This window comes from Carcharodon carcharias, chromosome 11 (assembly GCF_017639515.1).
Source record: "Carcharodon carcharias isolate sCarCar2 chromosome 11, sCarCar2.pri, whole genome shotgun sequence".
In the NCBI taxonomy this organism is placed as follows: Eukaryota; Metazoa; Chordata; class Chondrichthyes; order Lamniformes; family Lamnidae; genus Carcharodon; species Carcharodon carcharias.
The window spans coordinates 51120764-51145599 of NC_054477.1; the positions used below are offsets into that span (position 1 = coordinate 51120764).

At 39.4% G+C, this 24836-nt stretch overlaps 1 protein-coding gene across 4 annotated transcripts in view; it reads right to left on the reverse strand.

Moving 5' to 3' along the window:
• The window catches only part of cdk8 (cyclin-dependent kinase 8), a 196276-nt gene that overhangs the window by 17872 nt on the left and 153568 nt on the right, over nucleotides 1–24836 (reverse strand). For all 4 annotated transcript variants that reach the window (XM_041199695.1, XM_041199694.1, XM_041199693.1 and 1 more), the window contains 5 exons: nucleotides 21920–21977; nucleotides 11808–11939; nucleotides 10841–10984; nucleotides 6578–6647; nucleotides 1074–1146 (listed from right to left, as the gene is read on the reverse strand). In XM_041199695.1, coding sequence (XP_041055629.1) covers nucleotides 1074–1146; nucleotides 6578–6647; nucleotides 10841–10984; nucleotides 11808–11939; nucleotides 21920–21977 — 477 coding nt within the window. The remainder of the gene's footprint in view (nucleotides 1–1073; nucleotides 1147–6577; nucleotides 6648–10840; nucleotides 10985–11807; nucleotides 11940–21919; nucleotides 21978–24836) is intronic.

The window sequence follows — 24836 nt, forward strand, 5'->3', positions numbered from 1 at the left end:
TTGCAGAGTCGTCAGTTCCATTTTCATCTCCTAGATACTGAATCAATTCATCTCCGCATGGAACAAGATCTAGACAACATTCAAGCTCAAGCAAGTGATAAGTGGCAAGTGACATTTGAGTCATACACATGCCTGGCAAAGACCATCTGCAAAAAGAGAGAATCTAGCCATCTTTTGATTACATTCAAAAGATTACCATCACTGAATCTTCCACATCAACATCCTGGGGATCATCACTGACCAGGAATTTAAATGTTGTGATTGCAAGAACAGGCCATAGACTGACTATACTGGCATCACCTCATTTCCCAAAGCCTTTCCACTTTCTACAAGGCACAAGTCATGAGTGTGATAGAATACTCTCCACCTACCTAGATGAGTGCAGCTCCAACAACACTCGAGAAGCTGGACACCACTGAGGATAAAGTAGGCCACTTAATTGGCACCCTATCCAGCACCTTAAATATCCACTCTCTCCACCACCAATGTACAGTGGCAGCATTGTATACTATTTACAAGATGCACCACAAGAACTCACCAAGGCTTCTTCAACAGCATCTTTCAAACCCTTGACCTCCACCATCTGGATGGATAAGGGTGAGAATATCAGAAAAGTATGGAAACACCACCGCCCTCAAGTTTCCCTCCAAGTCAAACATCATCCTGACTTGGAAATATATATCGCCATTCCTTCATCGTTGCTCCATCAAAATCCTGGAACTCCTTACCTTGCAGCACTGTGGGATGCACCTACACGTCACAAACTGTATGTAGCGATTCAAGAAGCGGTTCAACACCAGCTTCTCAAGGGCAACAAGGGTGAGAAATAAATGCTGGCCTTGCCAGTGATGCCCACATCCTATGATTTAAAAAATTTGGATGCACTATAAATGCTGTTTGGTAATGTTTGCTCATGGCAATTTTTACAAATATTTCCAAATTAATCAGGCATTTGAGTAACTTGATTGCTGGCAAGTGTTTTTTGATTTGTGAAGGTTTAATTAATAATTTGGATTTGCTTCTAAAGCTATGCATACAAACAACAGACAAATAATATCAAGGCTGAGACTTACCAAATGGAAAGCTTTGCTATCTGGTTTTACTTTATGTTTCTCCATATACTTGATAAGGCTGCAGTTGGTATAACTGGAAGAAATAAATTCCAAGCTGTTACCACTTTGAAATGCTCGGTTTCTTGTAAAAGGGGCAAAAATCTTCATTTCAACAAATTTTAATTCCAATTTACTATATATAGACAAATACAAGTGAAATACTGCTGACTGTTCAACCTATCTAATTAGCAAACAATTCCCCTCTGAACCATCTCTGACAACCTAGCTGGAATTAGTAAAGAAATTCATAAGCACTTCAATCAAGAAATTTGGTCACAAGCAATAATTTACCTACATAACGGGGAGTTTATTTTAACTTAATCTGAATATCAAAAAAACTGCAGTTTGTTCCATTTTTTTATGCATATATTCTATTCCCTAGTCAATGAGGCAGTAATGAGGGGGTATAATTTCAATTTTAGAGGGGGAGGGGATTAGAAAAAAATTTGAAAAATTATTCTTAAAAAGTGGACCGGAAAATCATTGCTGAAGTAGATTTCATAATTCTTTTTAAAAACAATAAGTTGTTTGAAAGAGAGAAACATTAAAACTGATGGAGAGTAGCAGGAAGTGGTATTAAGTTAGACCCTTATGTTAAAAAAATACTGTTGCAGACTTGATGGACTGAATGGTCTGTTTCGATGCTGTAACATTCTGTGATACGATCTTGCCGACAATGACTCTTCTGCTAGCAGTTACCGTGCCTTGAGACTGCAACCATGTCTCCCTTCAGACAATGATGTTTCTTAATACTTCCATCTCCATCAGTAGGAATAAATATCAATATATGGTCTCCCACACTCCATTTGCCCTGAGTGTACCCGTTCTTTTGATAGGTGGTAGTATCACAGGAGACAACATCACTTCTCAAAAGAATGGACATGCAACAAAGAAATTAACAGAGAAATTTCCAAGATTTGACCACATGAAATATTGTCTGCAGTAGCTGAATAACAAGGCAACTTTCAAGTACAAATGTATTAGGGATGGGCAATAACTGCTGGCCTATCCCATGAATGAATAAAAAAAAATTAAGCCAAAGAAACACAGAAGAATAGAAGTAGATGGCTCTCCTAAGGGATTGGCAAGTGTGTCCAGGAAGTAGCTGAGCCATATGAACTGTGAAGTATTAGACATGAATAATGTCCACTTGGCAAAGTACTGAACAGTGATCGGCACTGCTAAGATTGTATCCCAGCAAGCATTTAATGTCTTCAATGGAAAAGGTGGAAGTACAGAAAATTGGGAAGAAAAATTTGAGAAAGAGAAAAGGGGCTATATTACTTAATTAAGAGGTCAGCCTGGAACACAACAGTGCCAAGGTACTCATTATCTCAGATTAACAATGTAACATCTTACTCACTACCTTGTGAATGATGTCAAGAAATTGCAATGCATATCAGCCTTTTGGCCAATGCATATGACCATAGTAGAATCTACTTCAACTTTTCTCAGGAATTTCTAATTAAGAACATGATAATTTAAATAAAATCTAAAGACTGTCTGGTGACATTATACTTTATAATGAATTTACCAAATGAAGCCTTGAGTCCATTCACCTAACATGCAATGGCTTTGAACATCAGCTTAGTGGTAAAAATGGAGAGCTTTTCTCGGTTTATATGTCCTTTCTGTGTAATATATTAACAAGTATCAGGACACAAACATTAATACCAAAGATACCATCCTCAAAACAACTTCTGATATCACATGCTCAGAAGCTTGTTTTCTGGCTACACCTGAAGCTTATAAGATGCCAGTCAGGATTTGGTTACTAACAGTCATTGTATCTGAGGGAAAACAATGTTAGTAAAGTTTAACATGCATCACTAGACAATTAATCAACATCACAGTATATTCAGAACAAACTTAATTTAAACAGCACTCAAATGGTTTTCACCAGGCCTTTTGTGCGTGCATATATGTGTCTTTACAATCCACTATGTAAGCAGATTGACTTCTCAAAAGGCGAGCCTGCATTTCAAAGAATGCAACTAGTTTTGGACAAAATTCTCTAGTTAATTGCAAGGTTCAAATTCCATTGGCAAAAACACCTATATAATTGCAAGTATGGTGACACCGGTGAAGATTAAGGTGATTAACTACCTGAATAATCCACCCATTTGTTAACTAAAATATCTGCAAAGACTCAAAGAAACTCAAATAATTGGCTTGCCTTTATAATTATTAAACGACTGATGTAAAATTACTCTGCTGCATGATCTGACTTCAACAAACTGGGTGTATTTGCTGCTCTGAAAAGATTATGTAGAAAATTCCACAGAGAGCTCTCTTGATTTCCCACCGCAACTTGAATGGAACCCTCAAAAATTATATAAATGGCTAAAAACTGCTGTTAAAACATTTTTGTGGGGTTTTCACTGACCTCCTAATGGACTTATGCAAGAGACTGGCAGTAGCCCCAAGGACTTTCAGGACTGAATTCTTGAAAATTTCAATTACTACCTGTTATCAAATAAATCCCTCTCTGCAAAAACTACTAGCAATTCAACGTGCAGGTAGGAGGGAAAACCTGAAATTCTCAGCTAGGCAAACGTACAAAATAGTATTCCCTAGTTGCAGGCTGGGCCCCTTTCCCTCAGGTGCTAATGGAAGAATGTTAAAATAATTCAACAGTCTGTTTTCCAATGGCAAAACAGCTAGACCTGATAGCACACAATAGTGGGACAACTGTTAAACTGATTTCTGCTACTCATTTGTGAATACATCTGTTGAGATTTAATCCTAATTTTAAAAATGGCTTTGGCATACAGCCTTCAGAGATTCTTCTTCAGGCAATGATGATTTCCAGAATTTGTTCTCTACATAGAGTTCAAAGTGAGAATCCATGTTAGATGTTGCAAAGAGGGCCCCCTTTCTGTTGTTAGTAAGAAAATGTATAGCTTGTTGTACCTGTTGGGATTTGTACTGAGCTCACTAAATGCTTCTGTATGTTCAGAACAGCCATTTCCACATGTCAGGATTTCAGATTACACTATCATGGAGGATCCTGGCATAATATATAGGTCTCAGAGTTAAGTCACAAAATTGGTAGGTGTCAATTAGATTTCAGACTCAGCTTCTGGACCAGTATCCTGGAGACAATGAAAGGTAGTTTGATATTCCATAATTATTTACACACTTTCCTATCTGTTCATGTAAACTCAGCAGAAGTCATTGCCAAATTAGGCTGATGGAGTCTGCTCTTGAGGGTGGTGGTTACTTTTGACTAAAAGCTGAGATTGCCTATTAAGAAGTAGAGATAACTGTTAACATAGAAGACCACTGGAAGATTGGAATTGTTAAATTAACAATCTCTCTTAGAAAGGTCATTAAACTGATGTGAGAAATGGAAAAGGTTTACACTGCTACATTTTTGGCTTTGATTTAGAGAATTCAAGTTGATTTATATCAGGTATATATAATTTATTTACCAAACCTGCCCCATCAATCAGTGGGTTTACTGGGCTGTATATAAATTGGATACAGATGCGACCAATCTGATTGGTCAGCAGCACTGCAATTCCAACAGCACCAGAAGCAAGTAGAGGTCACTGGTAGGACTATAAGCAGTCCACGAGGAAGAGCAATGGACCCCCAATTTCAGATAGGTCAGGGATTTTGGCCAGCGCAGGGGGGAGAGATAAAGGTGGAGTCTGATCTTGATGGATGGGGGTATCCCTGCCCCCAATAGAAAGTCCTCAAAAGGAGATACCCTGCCTTCCTATCCAACAGCAGCCCGCAGAGTAAAGGCTGCCGGGCTGCTCATCTTGCCCCCGCCTTCACCAGCCAGATAAAAATTGTGACAGAGGTGGAATGAGGCCCTTAAGTGGCCATTACTTGGTCACCTAAGGGACTCAACAGGCCTCAGGGTGGGCAGACTGCCTGATGGCTTGTCCATCTATTGTAATACGGTAAACAGGTCAAGGGTTAGGGGGAAGGCAGCAGGTAAGCCACCCTTATTATTTTACAAGCCCGCTACCCCCAGCAGCCTTCAAATACGCTGGCCAGGGGCCATAAAATTCACCCCATTGTCATGGACAAGTGGAGATCAATAAAGGAAAACCAGCATGGATTTGGAGTTTTTTGATGAGGTAACAGAGTAGGTTGATGAGGGTAATGCAGTTCTCGTGGTGTACATGGACTTCCAAAAGGTGTTTGATAAAGTGCTACATAAAAAGGTATCAGAATGGTTCCAGGGATGAAGGATTTCAGTTGTGTAGGTTGACTAGAGAACCTGGGGCTGTTGCCCTTACAAGAGGCAATGGTAGGAGATTAGACAGAGGTGTTCAAAATCATGAGGAGGCAGCAAAGTCAAATCCCAAGGAATCAAAGGGACAGAGGTATAATGGATACAAAGTTGGCTGAGTGACAGGAAACAGAGTAGTGATGAACTGCTGCTTTTTGGACTAAAGGTATACAGTGGTGTTCCTGTAAGTTCAGTACCAGGATCACTACTTTTTAAAATTTATTTTAATGAGCTAGTATTGGTTGTGCATGGCACAATTTCAAAATTTGCGATTACACAAAACTTACTAGAATTGTGAAATGTGAGGATGATAGTGATAGACTTCAAGAGGACACAGGCAGATTGGTAGAATGGGTGGACATATGCAATTTAATGCACAGTAGCGTGAAGTGATATGTTTTGGTAGGAAGAACAAGGAGAGGCAATATAAAATAAAGGTTGCAATTCAAAAAAGGGGTGCAGGAGTAGAGAGACCTGGGGGTGTGTGTGTACAAATTGTTGAAGGTGGCAAGGTAGGTTGAGAAAGTGGTGAAAAAGGCATATGGGATCCTGGGCTTTATAAATAGAGGCATAGAGAACAAAAACAAGGAAATTATGGTGAACCTTTACAAAACACTGGTTTGGCCTCAACTGGAGTAATGTTTCAATTTCTGGGCACCACACTTTAGGAAGGACGTGAAGGCGTTAGAGCAGGTGCAGAAAAAAGATATGAGAATGGTTCCAGGGATGAGGGACTCAGTTGTGTAGACAGACGAGAGAACCTGTTGCCCTTACAGAAGGCAAGATTAGGTGTTCAAAATCATGAGGGGTCTAGACAGGCTAGACAGGGAGAAACTGTTCCTACTGATGAGAACCAGAGGACAGCAATTTAAAATAAATGGCAAAAGGACAAATGGCAACATAAGAAAAACATTTTTTTATGCAGTGTGTAGGATCTGGAATGCACTGCATGAGCTTGGCGAAGGCAGATTATATTGTGGCTTTCAAAAGGAAATTGGACAATTAACAAAACAAAACAAATTTAAAAGACTATGAAGATAGGACAGGGGAATGGGACTTGTCAAGTTGCTCTTGAGAATCAGCACGGATATGAAAGTCCAAATGGCCTCCTTCTGTGCTGTAACCATTCTAACTATTCTAAAACAGTACATTGCTTTGTAGTGACTGCTTTTTGCATATAAATTAACTATAGAAGGCAAATTAAGAATAAACTCACGTATTTCTTCTGAAATCTTTCATCAACGTTGAATGTTCTGGCATCTTTTTAATGTCTTCCCAATCTTTATCTGGCAACAAATAATTAAATAAAATGCATGTTCTTTAATGACCTCAATATGTTTTGAGTTTGTAATTCAATCCAACCAGCCCATTAGGTGTTTATGCTCCACTTGAGCCTCTCCCCATCTTTTCTCATCTAAAACCTACTATTGTAACCATCTATTCTCTTCTTCCCACATATGCTTGTCTAGCTTTCCCTTAAATGCACTGCTATTCACTTCAACCACTAACTGTGGTAGCCAGTTCCACATTTTTGCCATTCTAAGTGAAGCAGTTTCTCCTGAATTCTCTATTAGATTTCTTGGAGACTATCTTATATTGATGACCCCTGGTTATGCTGTTTCCTACAAGAGGAACTATTCCTCTCTGTATTCACTCTATCAAAACCTTTCTGAGGACCTCTATTAGGTACTTCTCAGCCTTTATTTTCAGAGAAAACCAAAAGAGACCCAAACCGCCAATCCTTTCCTGAAGCACATACCAACACATTTCTGACATCATCCTTATAAATCTCCTCATCACACCCTCTCCATTGCCTCTATATCCTTTCTATAATATAGCGACTAGAACTGGACACAGTATTTAAGTGTAGTCTAACAAAGGTTCATTACAGGTTTAGCGTAACTTCCCTACTTTTCAATTCCATCCTTCTAGAAACAAAGCCTTGTATATGGTTTGCTTTTTATACGGCCTTGCTAACCTGTGGTGCAACTGTTAAAGATTAATGTAATTGTACTCCGAGATCCCTTCGTTTCTGTGCCCCATGAAGTTGCATTTTCCACATAATAAACAACCTCCTACCAACAATTATAAACAACCTCCTTCTTCCAAAATAAGCATAGTCTCATATTTATCTCTGTTGAACTTCATTTGCCAATTATTAGTGCATTCTGTAAGTCATTAATGTCCTCCTTTAATTTGTTGCAGTCCCCCTCAATACTGACTATCCCCTTCAATTTGATGTCATCTTCAAACTGAGAAATTGTATTTTTGATTCCAAATTCACTTAGCAATTGTAGCCGAGGAACAGAAAATATTCAAATTCTTTTAATGTGACCTAAATATGAACTGTAATACCACTGTATTTACACACAGGAGTACACAGGAACCTCTTTTTAGCACATTCATCTTGCTTTTGTGTTCATTACAACCCTATTAAAAAATGAACTTCAAATTCAGTGTCTGTTAGTCCTGAAGGGCAACTTGAAATAACACCAAGTTTAAATATGGTGAATAAAATTTACTGGTCTCCTAATCAAAGTAACCCATACAATGCTACTGAAGCTAAAACAAAATGGATTTCTGTTGCCAGAGTTTGTTGGAACTTGGTCTCTATAATGGCACAAAAACAAGGCAATTCAAAACTTAGTGCAAAACCCAAACGAATGTCTTCTTGCTCTGAAGCAGTATTTCCTGCACCACATATGCGCTCCTTAGACTAAGGCATTAAATGCGCCCTATAAAATGCCTCTTTTTTTAAATGAAATCAACCAAAGGTCAAAATAATTTTGGCTAATTGACTAACAATGTGTGGAAAATTAGGAAATTAACATTAAGTTTACTAAACATGTGTTCTGAGCTCACTGTGTAATTCTTGCTACTACACAGCAATATACAGCGGGCATAAGAGGTTAAACTTTCCATATCTACAATCTGCCATGTTCTAAATATCAAGTGGGAAACAAGGTTCTTAACAATGAAGTACAGCACTTGAGTAATCTAGGTTGTACTTCTGCCTTAAACCAGTAACAGACAATATACAACCACATGCCTGATGTACACAGCACCATTTCAGGATAAACAGCAACCACAGATGTGTGAATCAAGCTGTTTCCAGAAACCTAATTCAAGTTGAGTTGCTGCAGACCAGTTTTAAAATCTGACATCAGCACCATTTATTGTGCACTTATATTGCAAGCCCGTTTTCATTCCACAATATGGAGAGTCTGCTGGCAATCTAGATTTGCCCTATTTAATTGCAAGGAGGAATTTAGAGTATAAGTGGCAGCAGCGAAGCAACTGTGAATATTCAAGATATTCTTTTGCAGCTCCTGTTCCTGGTTTTTGGCACTACTCAATATACAAGTCTGTACAGGTTTTGTGGGCCTATACAGGTAGACTGAGAGGTTAATTTGCCCACAACCGAAACAAAAAAGCTGCATCCAGTCCCACCAGCAGCAGCCATTCAGCTCTCCCACCCAAGATCTTTTGTCTCCAGCAGTACAGAAAGAAAACAGCTTTATGAGTAGATATCCATGCTACCAAAGGCGCAATCACTAGCCTTTTTAAGTATTAAGCTGCTGCAAAAGGCAGGGCATTATATAATAACAAGGAAGAAAGGCTTCAGCAGAACATATTCCTTCACATTTAAATTTTTTTTAAAAGAATTTTTCTCCGGCACAATAGGAGATCCTTCATTCAACTAACCCTTCAATCACCTAATTTTTATTCTACTTCTCAGATTAAACACAGCTATTTCAAATCTTCACTCACACCTGGTAACACTGCAGTAATGTGTGTTACTTCTTGCACATGTCCTGTTGCAATTTTGTGCAGAAGCAAGGGATTGGCATTCTGGACAAGTCTGGATGCCAATCAAAAGCCATTGAGGTGGTTTGGATGCTGCTACATTGCTATCCAACTGACCCAAGGCCAGAAGTCCCTCGATGACCCTCATGGGCTTTCCCAATACCCTTTTTCATTGTAACATTGAAAATTAGCCAATAAATTAAAGACATTCACATTCCAATATTTTAATATCGATGGGGAAAATACATTGCACTGAAAATATTGTCAGGGATTTCCGAATCTAAAAACTTCCTTACGATTCAAAATAGTTGCAAAATTCAGTTTCAAATATTTAGTAATGTGTAAGACTGCAGCTCTAAAGGAGTTAAATGTTGTTTATGCTACATTATATAATGAAGAGGTAAAACATTCTACAACTTTGAAGTATAGAGAATCAATTCCCTTGAGGCATCTGGGAGAGAAAGTAGTTAACCCACACCAGCTGTTCTCCTTCAAACACACGTTTGGCCTGTTTGTGGACAGTGCTCATTTCTAGTTGCATTGTCAAAAGCCAGGAATTTCCAAAGACAGATATCGCAGCACTATAACAAGTGTTTCTCTCGGTCTCCAGTAACTCCCTAAATCCCAGGATACTGTATACAATTTATCCACCTTGAAAGGTCCACCTTGAAAGGATAAAATATTAAATCCCCCATGCTGGGATTTGAGTCTCAGATCTCTATTCCCGAGCCCAGCAATTAATTAAATATCAAAAACTACCTAGTAGGCAACAGTAACCTACTATCCAACTCTTTCCACAAAAGTTCTCTATCTACCACCTTCAGTGCATTTATGTGAAGACTTTTGGACATGTTCTTCAGGTTCTTGTCCACCACTTAACTAAAGCAAGCAGAAGGTGGCCATTTATACTTAACAATTTAATGAAACATTTTATTACTTTTAAATGCCTTCATACTGAAAGAGAAATGTTCAGATTGTTAAAGCAAATTCATACTGTCTGACAGAGTTAAAACCAACTTCTGAGCCAGCTATTGAACTAAAGTAGGCCAGTTTAGAAAAATTGAAAAGCTGTTAAACATTGAATTTTTGAAGATATTCAGTGTAGGGAGCTATTTAATTCTTTGCTGCTGGGTTTAGCCAACAAAAATGCTCCAAAGCCTATATATTTATAGATTTTAATAAGCTACTACTTTTAAAATCTACAGCTAACATTCTATTATATCAAATATTCACGGTGGAGACAGTGGCATAATGGTAAGGTCACTGGGCTAGTAATCCAGAGACCCAGAATGCTCTGGGGACGTGGGTTCAAATCCCAGCATGATAGCTGGTGGAATTTAAATCCAATTAATAAACCTGGAATATAAAGCTTGCCACGATTGTTTTAAAAACCCATCTAATTCACTAATGTCCACAATCTACCTACATGTGGTTGATCTTAGCTGCCCTCTTAAATGGCCTAGCAAGCCATTCAATTTAAGAGCATTTACCAGAGGGGCAAACAAATGACGCTCACACCCCATGAAAGAAGGAAGAAAAAAAAGTATACAAAATTTCGAATATCCAACAATTCTGTATATGCAGCACTAATGTTGATGTGTAGAAATAAATAAATAACATGAAAACTGCTTAAATTCACCTGAGATCAGTTCGGTCAAGATTCCAAACTCACCTGCTGGAAATCCCATTACATTGAATATCCTATCCAGCTGGTCATGGTGATAAGGATTACTAGTCTTGATATCCTCTTGGCGACAATGAAAAATAGGCTCAGATGTTAGCAGCTCAGCAAATATGCAGCCAATAGCCCAAATATCTAATAAATTAGAAAAAGAGAAGACCAGTAAATCAAATGGACACAACAACTGGAGCTTTTCAACTTATCATTCCACTTTCCCTTTTTACTTGACCATTTAGAGACATTATCCTGACTTTCATATATATAACAACTGAATTTCACAGGCTGCTAAATAAATGAAACAAGCTTCATTCTGAAACAATATGGGTTATTCTGAATTTTAAACCAGACTTGCCTCATAGCTACAGTATTTATACAACTGAACTATGAAGTTGTAAATACAAACTGTGAAATACAAATTGTGAATTGTAACTTGGAAAATTTTCTTCGTAATTACAAAATTCAGAATTATTAGCCATCTATTTTTTTTTTAATACAAACAACTTTGCCTTAATTTAACTTGGATACACTTCAGCAGATTATTAAACTGTTGCTAAGGCTTAGTGGGCATTCCTTACAAATGAAAAAATAAAATAATTAAATTTTTTAAAAGTTCCATATTTTAAGATGCCATTATCAATATAAGTTAAATGAAAAAAGCTTAAGATTTCACTATGCAAATGAATGATGTACTTTTTTTGGTCATTCAACAAAGATAAGCTTTGCCACTTGAATTAAATTTCACAAGAAAACAGCACTCTGCTGTTCATTTTTGTTGCATTTAGAAATGTGTGTGCATATTTTCATTACAAATTGTGTTTCCTAATTTTCCAGTGTATATTACTTAGATAGCATTAAACCTTAAAACTGGATTCCTAATATCATAAATATTCATTTGCTTCTTCTCCTGAGCAAGGGGAATGCTGTCTATTAATGTTTTCCAATTTATTTCAGCACTCACCAATGGCTTTGGTATAATGCCTTGCCCCAAGTAGCAACTCTGGTGCTCGATACCAGAATGTTACTACTACTGGATCCAGGTCTGCTAAAGGCTTCAGAGGCGAATTAAACAATCGAGCAAAACCCATATCCGCTGTGTGAAAAGTATTGAAAAATATACACTGTTGAAACAGTTAAAATGAACAATGGTATAAAAGCACATAGCAAAAGTGTTTTTTTTTAATATGGTGATGAGTTTAACCTGAGGGTCACCACACCTCAGGCAAGGAGCAAGGTTGAGAAAGCAGGGCCTTCATGGATGACCTCATGGGGGATTGGTTAGCTCAGTTGGCTGGACGGCTGGTTTGTGATGCAGTGACACCAACAGCGTGAGTTCAATTCCCATACCAGCTGAGGTCATCCAATAATTATTCATAATCATAAAGAAAGGAAGCAGACACAGACTGAAAGGAGTCTTCCAATTCTAAGAACAGAGAACCAGTCAGCCAGCAACAGTTTGGACAATATATGATCCAACATGTATGGAGACAGCTAAAACAATAAATTGTTGGAGAGGGAACATTTGAAGACAGCTGGGAGGAAAAAAAGAATTAAGTGGAGAAAGTGTGGAAGCAGCTAGCAGGAGTACAGATGGAGATGGCCTGAAGAACAGAGCACCACAAATCTGGGGAACATTTCGTTTTACTGCACTGACGGTCTACATGAAAATGCGAGATTAATGAGATACTCAATACAATCACACAATCTGATAACACTCAGATGGACTATGGAATTTAAATTGCCATAATAACATATTGTAGTAACTAGTAAGTAAACAGCTTTAGTAGGCCACCCAGTCAACAAAATGCTGCTTCTTCAGCCACAAATATACAAATACAGTTATTTATAACTCAGGAGGAGAGCATTTGACCCAGGAACAGGAGAGTGAGCACATCCTGAGTGGGGCACAGCCAGAGTGGGTAGTCGGAATTTGGCGCAAAGTGGGAATTGAACTGGTAAGTCTTTCTCTTTAATTTTTGTAAGTTCAGTAGTCTAGTTAAAAGGTTGGTAAGGTAACTGACTCAGCTGACTGTGCGACAGCTAACTGTCAATTACCTGAAGCCTGATTAGGGCCTGAATAGGTGTTAATTACTATTTGAAGCTTAACTAGTGGTGAGTCAAGTCAGCTCTATTTAAGAAAGGGACTATCTAGAAGCATGCTGCAGTGTGCTGGCACAGGAACAGGAGAGTGGGGCACAGCCAGAGTGGGTATTCGGAATTTGGTGCAAAGCAGGAATTCGTTGCATAGGGGATGAGGTGCTCTTTGCATTTTTTCCTTGCTATCCAACTTTTGAATCTTCAGAGCGTGCTGCAGCAAGAAAGGCTACAAGGGAAAGGAATCACTGGTAAGTAGTGGGGAAGGTATTTACTACTTTAATCGCTTATAGTTTAAGGACTTTTTGTGGTTTACACTTCGTATACTCTACAGTAACGAGGATCAGGAAAGAAGGGCCCAAGAGTAATTGACTTAAAAGGTTTAATTTGTAGGGATAAGTCATGGCAGGAGAGCTCAAAACCATAGTGTGCTCCATGTGGGAAGACGGAGACATTTCCATGCCCGGAACCAGTACGTGTGCAGGAAGTGTGTCCAGCTGCAGCTCCTGGAAGTTCGGGTTTCAGAGCTGGACGGCAGCTAGGGACACTGTGGAGCATCCGCAAGTCTGAGAGCATCATGGATAATACATTTAGAGAGGTGGTCACACCGCAGATGAAGGGAATTAAGGAAGGAAGGGAATTGGTGACCACAGGCAGTCCAAGAGAAACATGCAGATAGTTCAGGAGTCCCCTGAGGTCCCGCTCTCAAATCGCTATTCCATTTTGGAGGCTGATGAGGGCACAGGTTCCTCCAGGGAGTGCACACAGAGCCAAGGTTCTGGCACCATAAGCAGCCTGTCTGGACAGGAAGGGAGGAAGAGCAATAGTAATATGGGATTCTATAGTCAGGGGAACAGCTAGGCGTTACTGTGGCTGTCAACATGACTCCAGGATGGTATGTTGCCTCCCTGGTGCCAGGGTCCAGGATGTCATTGAACAGCTGCGGGGCATCCTGAAGGGGGAGGATGATAAGGCAGAGGTCATGGTACATGTTGGTAACAATGACAAAGATAGAAAGAGGGCTGAGGTCTTGCATCAAGAATTCAGAGCATTAGGCAGTAGACTAAAAAGCAAGACCTCTCGGATTGTAATCTCTGGATTACTCCCAGTGCCACGTGCTAGCGAGCTCAGAAATAGGAGAATAGCACAGATGAACACGTGGTTTAAGAGTTGGTACAGGAGGGAGGGTTTTAGAATCCTGGATCATTGGGACCGTTACTGGGGAAGGTGGGACCTGTACAAGCGGGACGGTCTACATCTGAACGAGAGCGGGACTAACATCCTTGCGGGTGGATTTGCAAGTGCTGTTGGAAGGAGTTTAAACTAATTCGGCAGGGGGAGGGGACATAGAATGTTAGCAGAATAGGGACACATCAGAATACAGTAAAACAATCAAGTCAGAGGGAATACAGTTACAATAAGCTTCAAGGGAGTAAGGCAAGGCTGGATGTCCTCTACTTTAATGCCAGGAGTATTACAGGTAAAACAGATGAGTTAAGGGTGAGGACTGACATGTGGAATTGTGATATAGTAGCCATCACTGAGACGTAGTTGAGGGAATGGCAGGATTAGCAGCTCAACATTCCGGCATATAGAATCTTCAGATGAGACAGGGGAAGGGGTAGAAGAGGAGGAAGCATTGCATTATTAGTTAAGGAGTCAGTTACTGCAGTAAGGAGAAATAATATCTTGGAAGGGGCATTGAATGAAGCTTTGTGGTAGAGCTTAGGAATAAAAAAGGGGCAACCACATTATTAGGTGTTTATTTTAGACCGCCAGATAGTCAGTGGGAAATTGAGGAGCAAATATGTGCACAACTTGTGGAGGTGTGTAAAAACAATAACAATAGGGTAATTATATTAAGTGATTTCAACTTTCCCAACATTAACTGGGATAGCCATAATGTTAAGGACTTGGATGGAGTGGATTTATTGAAATGTGTACAGGAGAACTTTTTAGGTCAATATGTAGAGGGTCCAACAAGGGACGGTGCATTGCTGGACCTAATTCTGGGGAATGAAGCCTGACAGGTGGCTGAGGTGGTGGCGGGCGAGCATTTTAGCAATAGCAATCACAACATGGTACAGTTTAAGTCTGTTATGGACAAAGAAATAGACAAGTTGCAAAAAAATGTTTTGGATTGGAGGAGAGTGGATTTTAGTAAAATAAGGCAGGATCTGGCCAAGGTAGACTGGGAAATCTTGTGGGGGAAATCTACAGAGGAACAGTGGGGGATGTTCAGAAAGGAAATGAGGTGGGTATAGGCTCAACATGTTCCCTCTAGGGTGATAGGAAGGAGTAACAAGCCCAGAGAACCATGGATGGCCAGAGATATTCAGGCTACGATGAGAAGGAAAAGAGAGGCTTTTAGCAGGTACAAGGGAAGCAAATCAGCAGAGGCATTAGTGGAGTACAGACAGTGCAGGATGGAGCATAAGAAAGCAATTAGGAGAGCAAAAAGCAGAGAGAAAAAGCTCTGGCTGGCAAAAGTAGGGAAAATCCCAAGATATTCTATAAGTATATCAATGGGAAGAGGATAACCAGGTAGGGCCCACTGGGGACCATGGGGGCAATCTATGGATGGAGCCAGAGGACAGTGGTAGAGTGTTGAACGAATACTTCACATCCGTCTTCACCCAAGAGAACAAGGATGAAGGTATCGAACTCGGGGAGAGAGACTGCGAGGTTCTTAAGCAAATTGATAAAGGGATTGACAAGGTATTGGAGGTGTTGGCAGGCTTAAAAGTGGACAAATCTTCAGGTCCGGATGATTTGTGTCCCAGACAGCTGAGGGAGGCAAGGGAAGAGTTTGCAGGGGCTCTGACCCAAATTTTTAATTACTCTCTGGCCAGGGGGGAGGTGCCAGAGGACTGGAGAACAGCTAATGTGGTTCTGCTATTTAAGAAGGGTTGTAGAGATAAGCCAAGGAACTACAGGCCAGTGAGTCTGTCAGTGGAAGGGAAACTAGTGGAGAAATTTCTGAAGGAGAATATCTATCTCCACTTGAGGCAAAGTTCGATCAGGGATAGTCAGCATGGCTTTGTCAGAGGGAGGTCATGCCTAATAAATTTGATTGAATTTTTTGAGGAGGTGACCAGGTGTGTAGATGAGGGTAGTACAGTTGATGTTGTTCATATGGATTTCAGTAAAGCCTTTGACAAGGTCCCACATGGGAGACTTATAAAGAAGGCAAAGGCACATGGGATACAGGGTATTTGATAAGGTGGATTCAAAATTGGCTTAATTGTAGGAGGCAGAGGTGATGACAGAAGGATGCTTTTGTGACTGGAAGCCACTGTCCTGTGGAGTACCACAGGGATCTGTGCTGGGTCCCCTATTATTCGTCATTTATATAAACGACATAGGTGACTATGTGGGAGGTAGGATTAGTAAGTTTGCGGATGACACAAAGATTGGCCGGGTGGTTAAGAGTGAGGTTGAGTGTCTTGGGCTACAGGAAGATATGGACGGGATGGTCAAATGGGCAGATAAGTGGCAGATGGAATTTAACCCTGAAAAGTGTGAGGTGATACACTTTGGAAGGGGTAATTTGACAAGGAAGTATTCAATGAACGGCATGACACTAGGAAGTTCTGAGGAACAAAGGGACCTTTGCATGTGTGTTCATAGATCTCAGAAGGCAAAGGGGCATGTTAGTGGAGTGGTGAAAAAGGCATATGGGAAACTTGCCTTTATCAATTGAGGCATAGATTACAAAAGTAGGGAGGTCATGTTGGAGTTGTATAGAACCTTGGTGAGGCCACAGCTGGAGTACTGTGCGCAGTTCTGGTCGCCACATTATAGGAAGGATGTGATTGCACTGGAAAGGGTGCAGAGGAGATTCACCAGGATGTTGCCTGGGATGAAACATTTAAGTTATGAAGAGAGGTTGGATAGACTTGGGTTGTTTTCGTTGGAGCAGAGAAGACTGAGGGGTGACCTGATCACGGTGTACAAGATTATGAGGGACATGGACAGGGTGGATATAGGGCACAGATGTTCCCCTTAGTTGAAGGGCCAGTCACAAGGGGGTATAAGTTCAAGGTGAGGGGCAGGAGGTTTAGGGGGGATGTGAGGAAAAACATTTTTACCCAGAGGGTGGTGACGGTCTGGAATGCGCTGCCTGGGAAGGTAGTGGAGGCTGGTTGCCTCACATCTGGCCAAGTGCTGGTAAATGGGATTAGGAGGTAGGTCAGGTGTTTCTCACGTGTCTGTGCAGACTCGATGGGCTGAAGGGCCTCTTCTGCACTGTGATTCTGTGAAGATCATGCCAATTCTTTCTAGAGCAATCCAATCAATCCCATTTCCCTGCTCTACCCCATGTCCTGCAGGTTTATTTTCCTCAAGTGCCCTTCCAATTTATTTTCCAAATCATTTATTGCCTCCACTTCCATTCTCATAGTCAGCCTGTTCCAGGTAATTATCACCCACTGCATAGAAAACTTCTTCCTCATGTTATCCCCTGCATCTATTGCCCAAAACCTTAAATGTGTCCCCTAGTCCTTGTACCATCAGCTAATGGTAATAATTTTTCTTCGTCTACCTTATCTAAACCAGTCATAAACATGCATACCTCTATCAAACCCCCCCTCAAACTCCTCTGCTCCAAAGAGAGCAGCACCAGTTTATTCAATCCAAACTAAATATTGAATATTTAAGAAATTTCAGGTAAACTTTGAGTCCAAACGTTGTTCTAGCTTTGGGAAGAAAAATGGCTACTCGTCGATATGAATAAAATTTAAAAAGCAAAATTTAAGGAGCTGGCTGAAATTTTCTAGCATTCACACCACACAATTGCCAGGCAATGACCATCTCCAACAAGAGAGAACCTAACCATCACCCCTTGACAATCAATGGTATTACCATCATTGCATCCCTCACCATCAACATCCTAGGGGTTACGGTTACCATTGACCAGAAACCGAACTGGGTAAGCCTTTAAATAATGCTGCTACAAGAGCAGGTCAGAGGCTGGGAATTTTGAAGAAACACAAGTTAGGAACGTGATGTAACATTCTCCACTTGCCTGGATGAGTGCAGCTCCAACAATACTCAAGAAGCTTAACACCATTCAAGACAAAGCAGCCCATTTGATCTCCACTCAATCTACCACATTCATTTTTAAACATTCAATTTTCCCAGACCCAGTCCCAAAGTGATTCTTAGCTCCCAAGGGTTTACTTCCATTACTCCCCTTTCCTTTCCCAGCCTGCTAACTTTTAATCTAGTGCAAGCTAGTTTCTAGCCTCATTTCAAATCCTCACAAATTTGGTCCTTTCAATCCAAGCATGAGCTCAGATTCATGTAGCTTCTCCACATCAACCCTCTCACATGCCTTCATAATCATTTATTGCACGGTGAGCCATAGAGACTTACGGCCTCTAGCTACTCGGAAACATTCATTCCCTCTACTAGTGGCGCACAATGGCAGCAGTGTGTACAATCTACAAGATGCACTACAGCAACTCACGAAAACTCCTTCGAAAGCACTTTCCAAACCCTTAAGTCTGCCACCTAGAATAACGAGGGCAGTAGATGCATGGGGGCAACTCCGCCTGGAAGTTCCCCTCCAAGCCACTCACCATCCTGACATATATCACTGAGTTTAGCTATACCACATGGACTGCAGTGGTTCAAGGTGACAGCTCTCCACCACCTTCTCAAGGGTAATTAGGGACGGGCGACCAAAATGCTGGCCTAACCAGGAACACCCACGTCCCATGAAAATATTTTTAAAAAACCCTCGAGAGCTACAAATCACTTTGGGACTGGGTCCAGGAAAATCAAGTAACTCCTAAAGGGACAGTGTTAAATATACCTGTGAAGTGGGCTTTTTGGTTGTGTTAAAAGTAAAAGGGGAAAGTTCTGTTCGCTAGTTTAAAGATAAGTTGCTACAAAATAATGTTTAGTCAATGTTGCTTATTGTTTGTTTGTTACAGTAAAGGTCTTAACCCATGAAATCTTGTTGAGTCATCCTTTCAGCTATTCACCAACTTCAAAATTATTTTTAAAAGCCTCTATGGAGATCATAACAATAAACAGTATCAATCAGCAACAATCATTTTAAGATGTAATACTAAAACTACATTTTTCTTGAATCATGTTCTGATTATACAAATAGCAAGTAAGCACTTAGGATAAATATCTGAATTACGTGAGTGCCTGTGATTAAGAAATACTTATAATCTTGAGTCCTAATTTAGTTTAATGCAGAGTGAAAAAGTATGACTTTTCAAGTAGTTTCAGAAAAATGTTGTGCATAGATGTGTTATACAGTTGCATGCTGGTCCTATATGAACAGTGGATCAGAGTCTAAAAATACAGGTGTTAACTACAAAAATAACTTATTAACCTAACATAAAAAATGTTAGAACCCTACTTTTATGCTTTTCATTAGGACAACCATCAGTCTATCAGGATATGGTCCCATATCCAACAATAATTATGTACAACTATACCTTATACAAGTTGTAGTAATTATATGAGGCTATCCGCAATCAAGTTTACAAGGTTTGAAAATATCATAATTTATCCATTCTTGAACCTGTGCATCATAAATCCCTATGATTTCATTGCCTTTCAACTGAGGTTAGTTCTCAATTCGAAAAATGCTGCAAAGGGCATTTGTAAACAATAACATTTTGAAGATACCATCAACTACTTTTGGTAAGCCAGAGGCACATCAGATGATTTGTTTCTGTACTATGCTTTAGAATTGATGTACACGGACTGTCTGTTGAATTCCTCAGTCAGCTGCTGATTTCAGCCAGTCATGAAAGGGATACTAACTACAGGCAGTCAACCAATACTGTTCTTACCATTCCTAACACAAAGTTAGGGAAAGAAGAAAAAAAAAAAAACACCAAAAAGAAAGCAGAAGTAGCATTAAAGAGGAGAGTATCCAAGACAGGGTCATGAGAAAAGATCATCGCCCTGAAATGTTAACCCTACTTTCCTCCCTGCACAGATGCTGTCTGGATTTCTAGCACCTGCAGTATTTTGCTTTTAGTTTTACTGAAATCAGGGATTGAGTTCAGCTCACATGTACATAATATAATACCCCTTTCTGATGGCAAATAAATTTGCAGATAAAGCATATGTAGGAGGGTAGAGTTTATTGACTTGTATAATTTCAGAATTTTTGCCAATAAAGCACAGAAGCTCTAAAGATGGTTGAGAAATTGATACCAGGAAAACCAAGGACAAGAAAAGACCACTTAGCCCAATGAAAATTCCCGAAGTATCTCATTATGCTATCGAGTTTAGTCTCCAATGCTTGCCATATTATTTTGTGATAAATGTTGGAAATAAAGAAGTTTTTCCTTAATATCTGAAGATGAAAACTTCAGGCGCTAAAGGGGAAAAGCAGAGCATAGTAACTAATTAGATAATTCTTTCAAAGAACTGGCAAAGATAAGTGAACCGAATGATCTCCTTCTCTCCTGTATAATTCTATAATTCTTCCTATAGTATCGGTTTTAAAGTTACCTATGCCAATTTTAATGTGTTTCTATTCTGCTGTGGTATATTAACTATCACCATTGAACTTTAGATATCCTGAGGTGATGTTATCTTCTTTAAAGATTGCAGAGCTTCAACTTCTCAAATCTTTCCTCTTAGCTCATTCCCTTTAAACCTGCAATCAGTTTTGTTGCCCTTCTTGTTCTGACTCCAATGCATATCCATCATTTTTGGGTCGTGGTGACCAAAATTGAACATGGTATTTCATTAACTTAATTAAATCAATTCCTCACATTATCAAGATACGGCAAGTTATAGTTTTCTATCGCTCACTCTATCAATGCAATCCCATTCATTACTTCTGATGCACACACATCAACCTATATGTAATAATATGCCAATCAAACTTTGATTTGTCAACCCAATTGCAATGTGGATGTAAATCATTGTAATATTTTCCCCCAATTTTCCCTCTCTACGCTCTCACTACTTTAGTGTTGTTAACAAATTTCACAAGCTTACATTTGATTACAATATATAGGTCATTGAGATAGATTAGAAACAGCAAAGGTGAAAGCACTGACCCCCATTGGGCTCAGCACAACTCCCCAGTTTGACAGTACACATAACAAGTATGCTTTATTTTCTTTTTACGCCAACTTATCTGTTCACTGAAGATTAGCAAGAGTTTAAATTATAGTCTTGTGATTGAAACTCATATTCCATCCTAGGGGTGAAACTCTACAGCTGGAGCCACTGCACACTTCAAAAATGGCCATCTCAAACAACAATACTGAAATATTGTGTGTTTCAACTTTATCTAATCAATCATTTTGGTTTAAAATGGTATGTGTCTGCTCAGATGTGTGTTCTATGTATATGTGTGTGTGTGTGTGTGTGTGTGCATGTCCATGTGCATATTGTATTCATGGGGACAGAAGTAGTATCTCCAACAATAAAAGCTCCTTCTTCATGACTGAACCAATGCAAGATTAAAATGTCTGATTAAAACTCTTATATTGTAGGATATTTTTAATTTCATTCTGCAGTGAAGACTTGGCAATTTAGATACTTCCACTCAGCAGGGATCTTCTTAGCGAACAACAGTAATTAGCTCTAAACAAATCTCACTGATCAGCATTCTTTACTATTCTGGATGTGATAGTGAATCAATGTCAGGAAATTCCATAGCTTAGATGCCACTTGATTGGCATCCGGGACAGGAAAAGACACAAATGCATTTGATATTCCCATGGAGCTACCTATATCTACAGCTGATGTTGGCTGATCCTTGTCTGGAGACACAATGGCAGTTCTTTACACAGGAAGCAAAATAAGCAACAAAAATATCAAAAATATCCTGCAATTTAGAAGCTTTTTTTAAACTAAAATCTTGTATTTAGATACAATATTCAAAAGAACTATTTATGTATTTTAGCCTACAATGCAAACTTCCAGGTTAGTTTCCATAATCCATTTAGTAACTACCCAAAATAAAAAAATTATAGCATACTGTACCAATTTTGACTCTCCCTCGTTCTGGTCCTTCACCCATTACTAAAATGTTTGCAGGTTTCTGGAAGAATAAAAACAATGATAATTTATAGTCAATTCCCTGATTACGTCAAATAAATTAAACTTCCCAAAGCAAGATCAACAAAGTCATACTAATAAAAGTATAAAAATCCTTTTATAAGCTATGCAAAGTTACAAAAGCATACATTCACAACATGGCTAACATTCAGAGTTGACTGTTTTTGAGTATTTGTATTGGACAAAGGATGACTTTAGGAAGTGGCATATACTCCACCTTTCCTTCACCTATGACCCCAAGCAGAAATGCTGCTCCCTGAGCCCCTATTCACAGTTAATAAATTTCAGGATGTTACTGGAGCCAGATAACAGACAATAACAGAGTCACAAACAAAGAATGGTGGTTTGGATTGCAGTCCTGGTGAGCTAGCTTGAAGTTGTGTTTCAGGTTCCAACTACAATTAGAAATTCTTCCTTACAAAAGTTTTTGTTCATGGAGCATAAATGTTATCATTGTAAGCAAAGAACTCCACAGTAGGTATTATCCTGTTCATGTAACTGCACAAATACTTATAGGAATATCAAATAGCTTTTCTTACAGGCCTTGCCACTTAAAATTTGCTTGATTTTTTACAATTAAAATAAACATTCTTCATGTCATTCAAACTTCCAAATTTAAAGTTAAAACAGGAATGCTTTAATTATTCCAAAATATTGTGTCGTTCAGAAGCATAAAATTTACGAAAAATTGGACAACACTCAGTATACTAAGAGCTGAAAACAAGGTTAAAACTTTCAACGATAATATCAGTAGAAAATTATGCTCAAATTATTACCCCCCTCAAACTAAAAACCACAACAGAAATTAAGAAACCATGCCAATATCTTCACAAAAATCAGATGCAAAGGTCAAAATTATATCAACAAAAATTGGTAATAAACTGTTTTAAAAGAAGATTAATACCACAACATAAATCAGACACTACCACAGAACATTGAAAGGAATATTCAAAAAAAGGTCAAAATTCTAGCCCGGGTAACCAAGAGCCCATCCTTTTTTAACATCAACACGTTAAAATAATGGAATTAATCAGCAGTAGCAAAGAGGATTGCCTCTATTATGAGCAACACCCAACATGGCTTCAGAAAAGCAGTATCTTGCCTGACCAACCCCATCGACTTTTTTTTATCCAGGAGGTGGCATGCCAGGTGGACTGTAAAAAAAAAGGAAGGAAAGACTTTCTAAAGCGTCTTATCACCTTCTCAGGACATTACAAGTAACTTAATAATCAAAAAGTTTACTTTTAAAAGTATAGTCACTGCTATCATAAAAACAAATGCAACAAACAGTGTGTGTGCAACAAAGGCCCACAAACAGCAAATGCACAATTGATCAGATAGCTCAACTAATACTGTTAAGAGACTATCAATGGCCAGAATGCTCTTAAAATTCCCTGCTCTTGTCAAGTAGCATTGAATATTTCAAATGGCTTGGATCTGCACATGCAAAAGGGGCCTTAATTCAATGTGTCCTCAAAATACAGTATTTCTCACAATGCAGCATTGCTCAGAGTACATTAAAGTGTCAACTGAGATTGCATGCTTATGTATATGGTGGCTTCACTCAACTGTCCTCCGACGCAGTGGCAAGAGTACTATCAACTGAAACTTGGATCTTAGAATTCCAGAAAGCCTTCAACAAAATTTCCATGAAAGGGTGCTGCAAAACTTTAAAAGTCAAAATTCAAGGTGAAATCTAGAAATAGATAAGAAAGAGTGAAAAGTTGAAAGCATGAGTTAGGAGAGTGGTGGCAGTGTGGAGTGAATGCTGGCATCCCAATGGGCTCCCAGTTATATCGATGACCTTGATGCAGAAGTTCAATGCAAATTGGCCAAGTTTAAAAATGGTACCAAGCCGGGAGGGGAGGAGCGGATAAAGTTAAATCAAAGGAAGCATATGTTTCAAGTGAGTTTGACAAAATGTATAAATGGACAGAAAAGCATCGCATAAAATTTAATACAGCTAAGTGCAAAATATTGCACAATGGGAGAAAACTGGGAAGAAATAAAAGCAATACACCTGCTCCGTGAATTATGCTGAACAAGTTAAAAGTGAGGTTGAAAGCGATCTGGGCTTTAGTGGGCTCAGCATTTAACATATCAATATGATGCAGCAATCAACAAGCAACTAGAGGAATGCTGTTATATTGCTGATCTTACAGGCAATGTCAGAGGAAATCAGAATTAAACTGTGTTACAATCAGATCACATCTTAAATTCTGTATCTAATTCTGGTCAATTAGATAGCAGTAAATAACCAAAAAGGCAGTGAAGAGAGACATATCCCCAGCACTTATTCTGTGATAAAGGATATTGAGAGAGACTATAGGGAGGTGCATGACATATTAAATGGTATTTTGTTTGAAAAAGGTCAGAGCATGACTTCAAGTTAAGCCATAACAGGAGGGCATTGGTCTCTGCTGGCGAAAGGCAAACTGAAATACGATGCCGGGAAGCAGGAAGTATTATTTCATACAGGGGTGGATTTTACGGGGAAGGAATTGCCCTCCCCGCAACCTGGGGCAGCTTTAAATGGGTCAGAGTGGGGCTTGCGCCCTCATCAGTTTCTCACCAGTTTGGAAGAAAAGAGATAGAGCGGTGTATGATATTAGGGGTAGGGGAGGTGCCCCCAATGGGCATAGCCCCCTCTCACCATCAAGGAAGGGTCAAAACTGCCAGGCTGCTCACCTTGCCCCACCTTCCCTGTAAGATAAAAAACTACAGTACAGGCAGACTGAAGCCCTTAAGTGGAAGTTATTTGGCTACACAAGGACCTTAATAGCTCTAAAGGCAGGTTGGCTGCCTGGTACCTTATCTGCCTCCCGTAATATGGGGGACATGT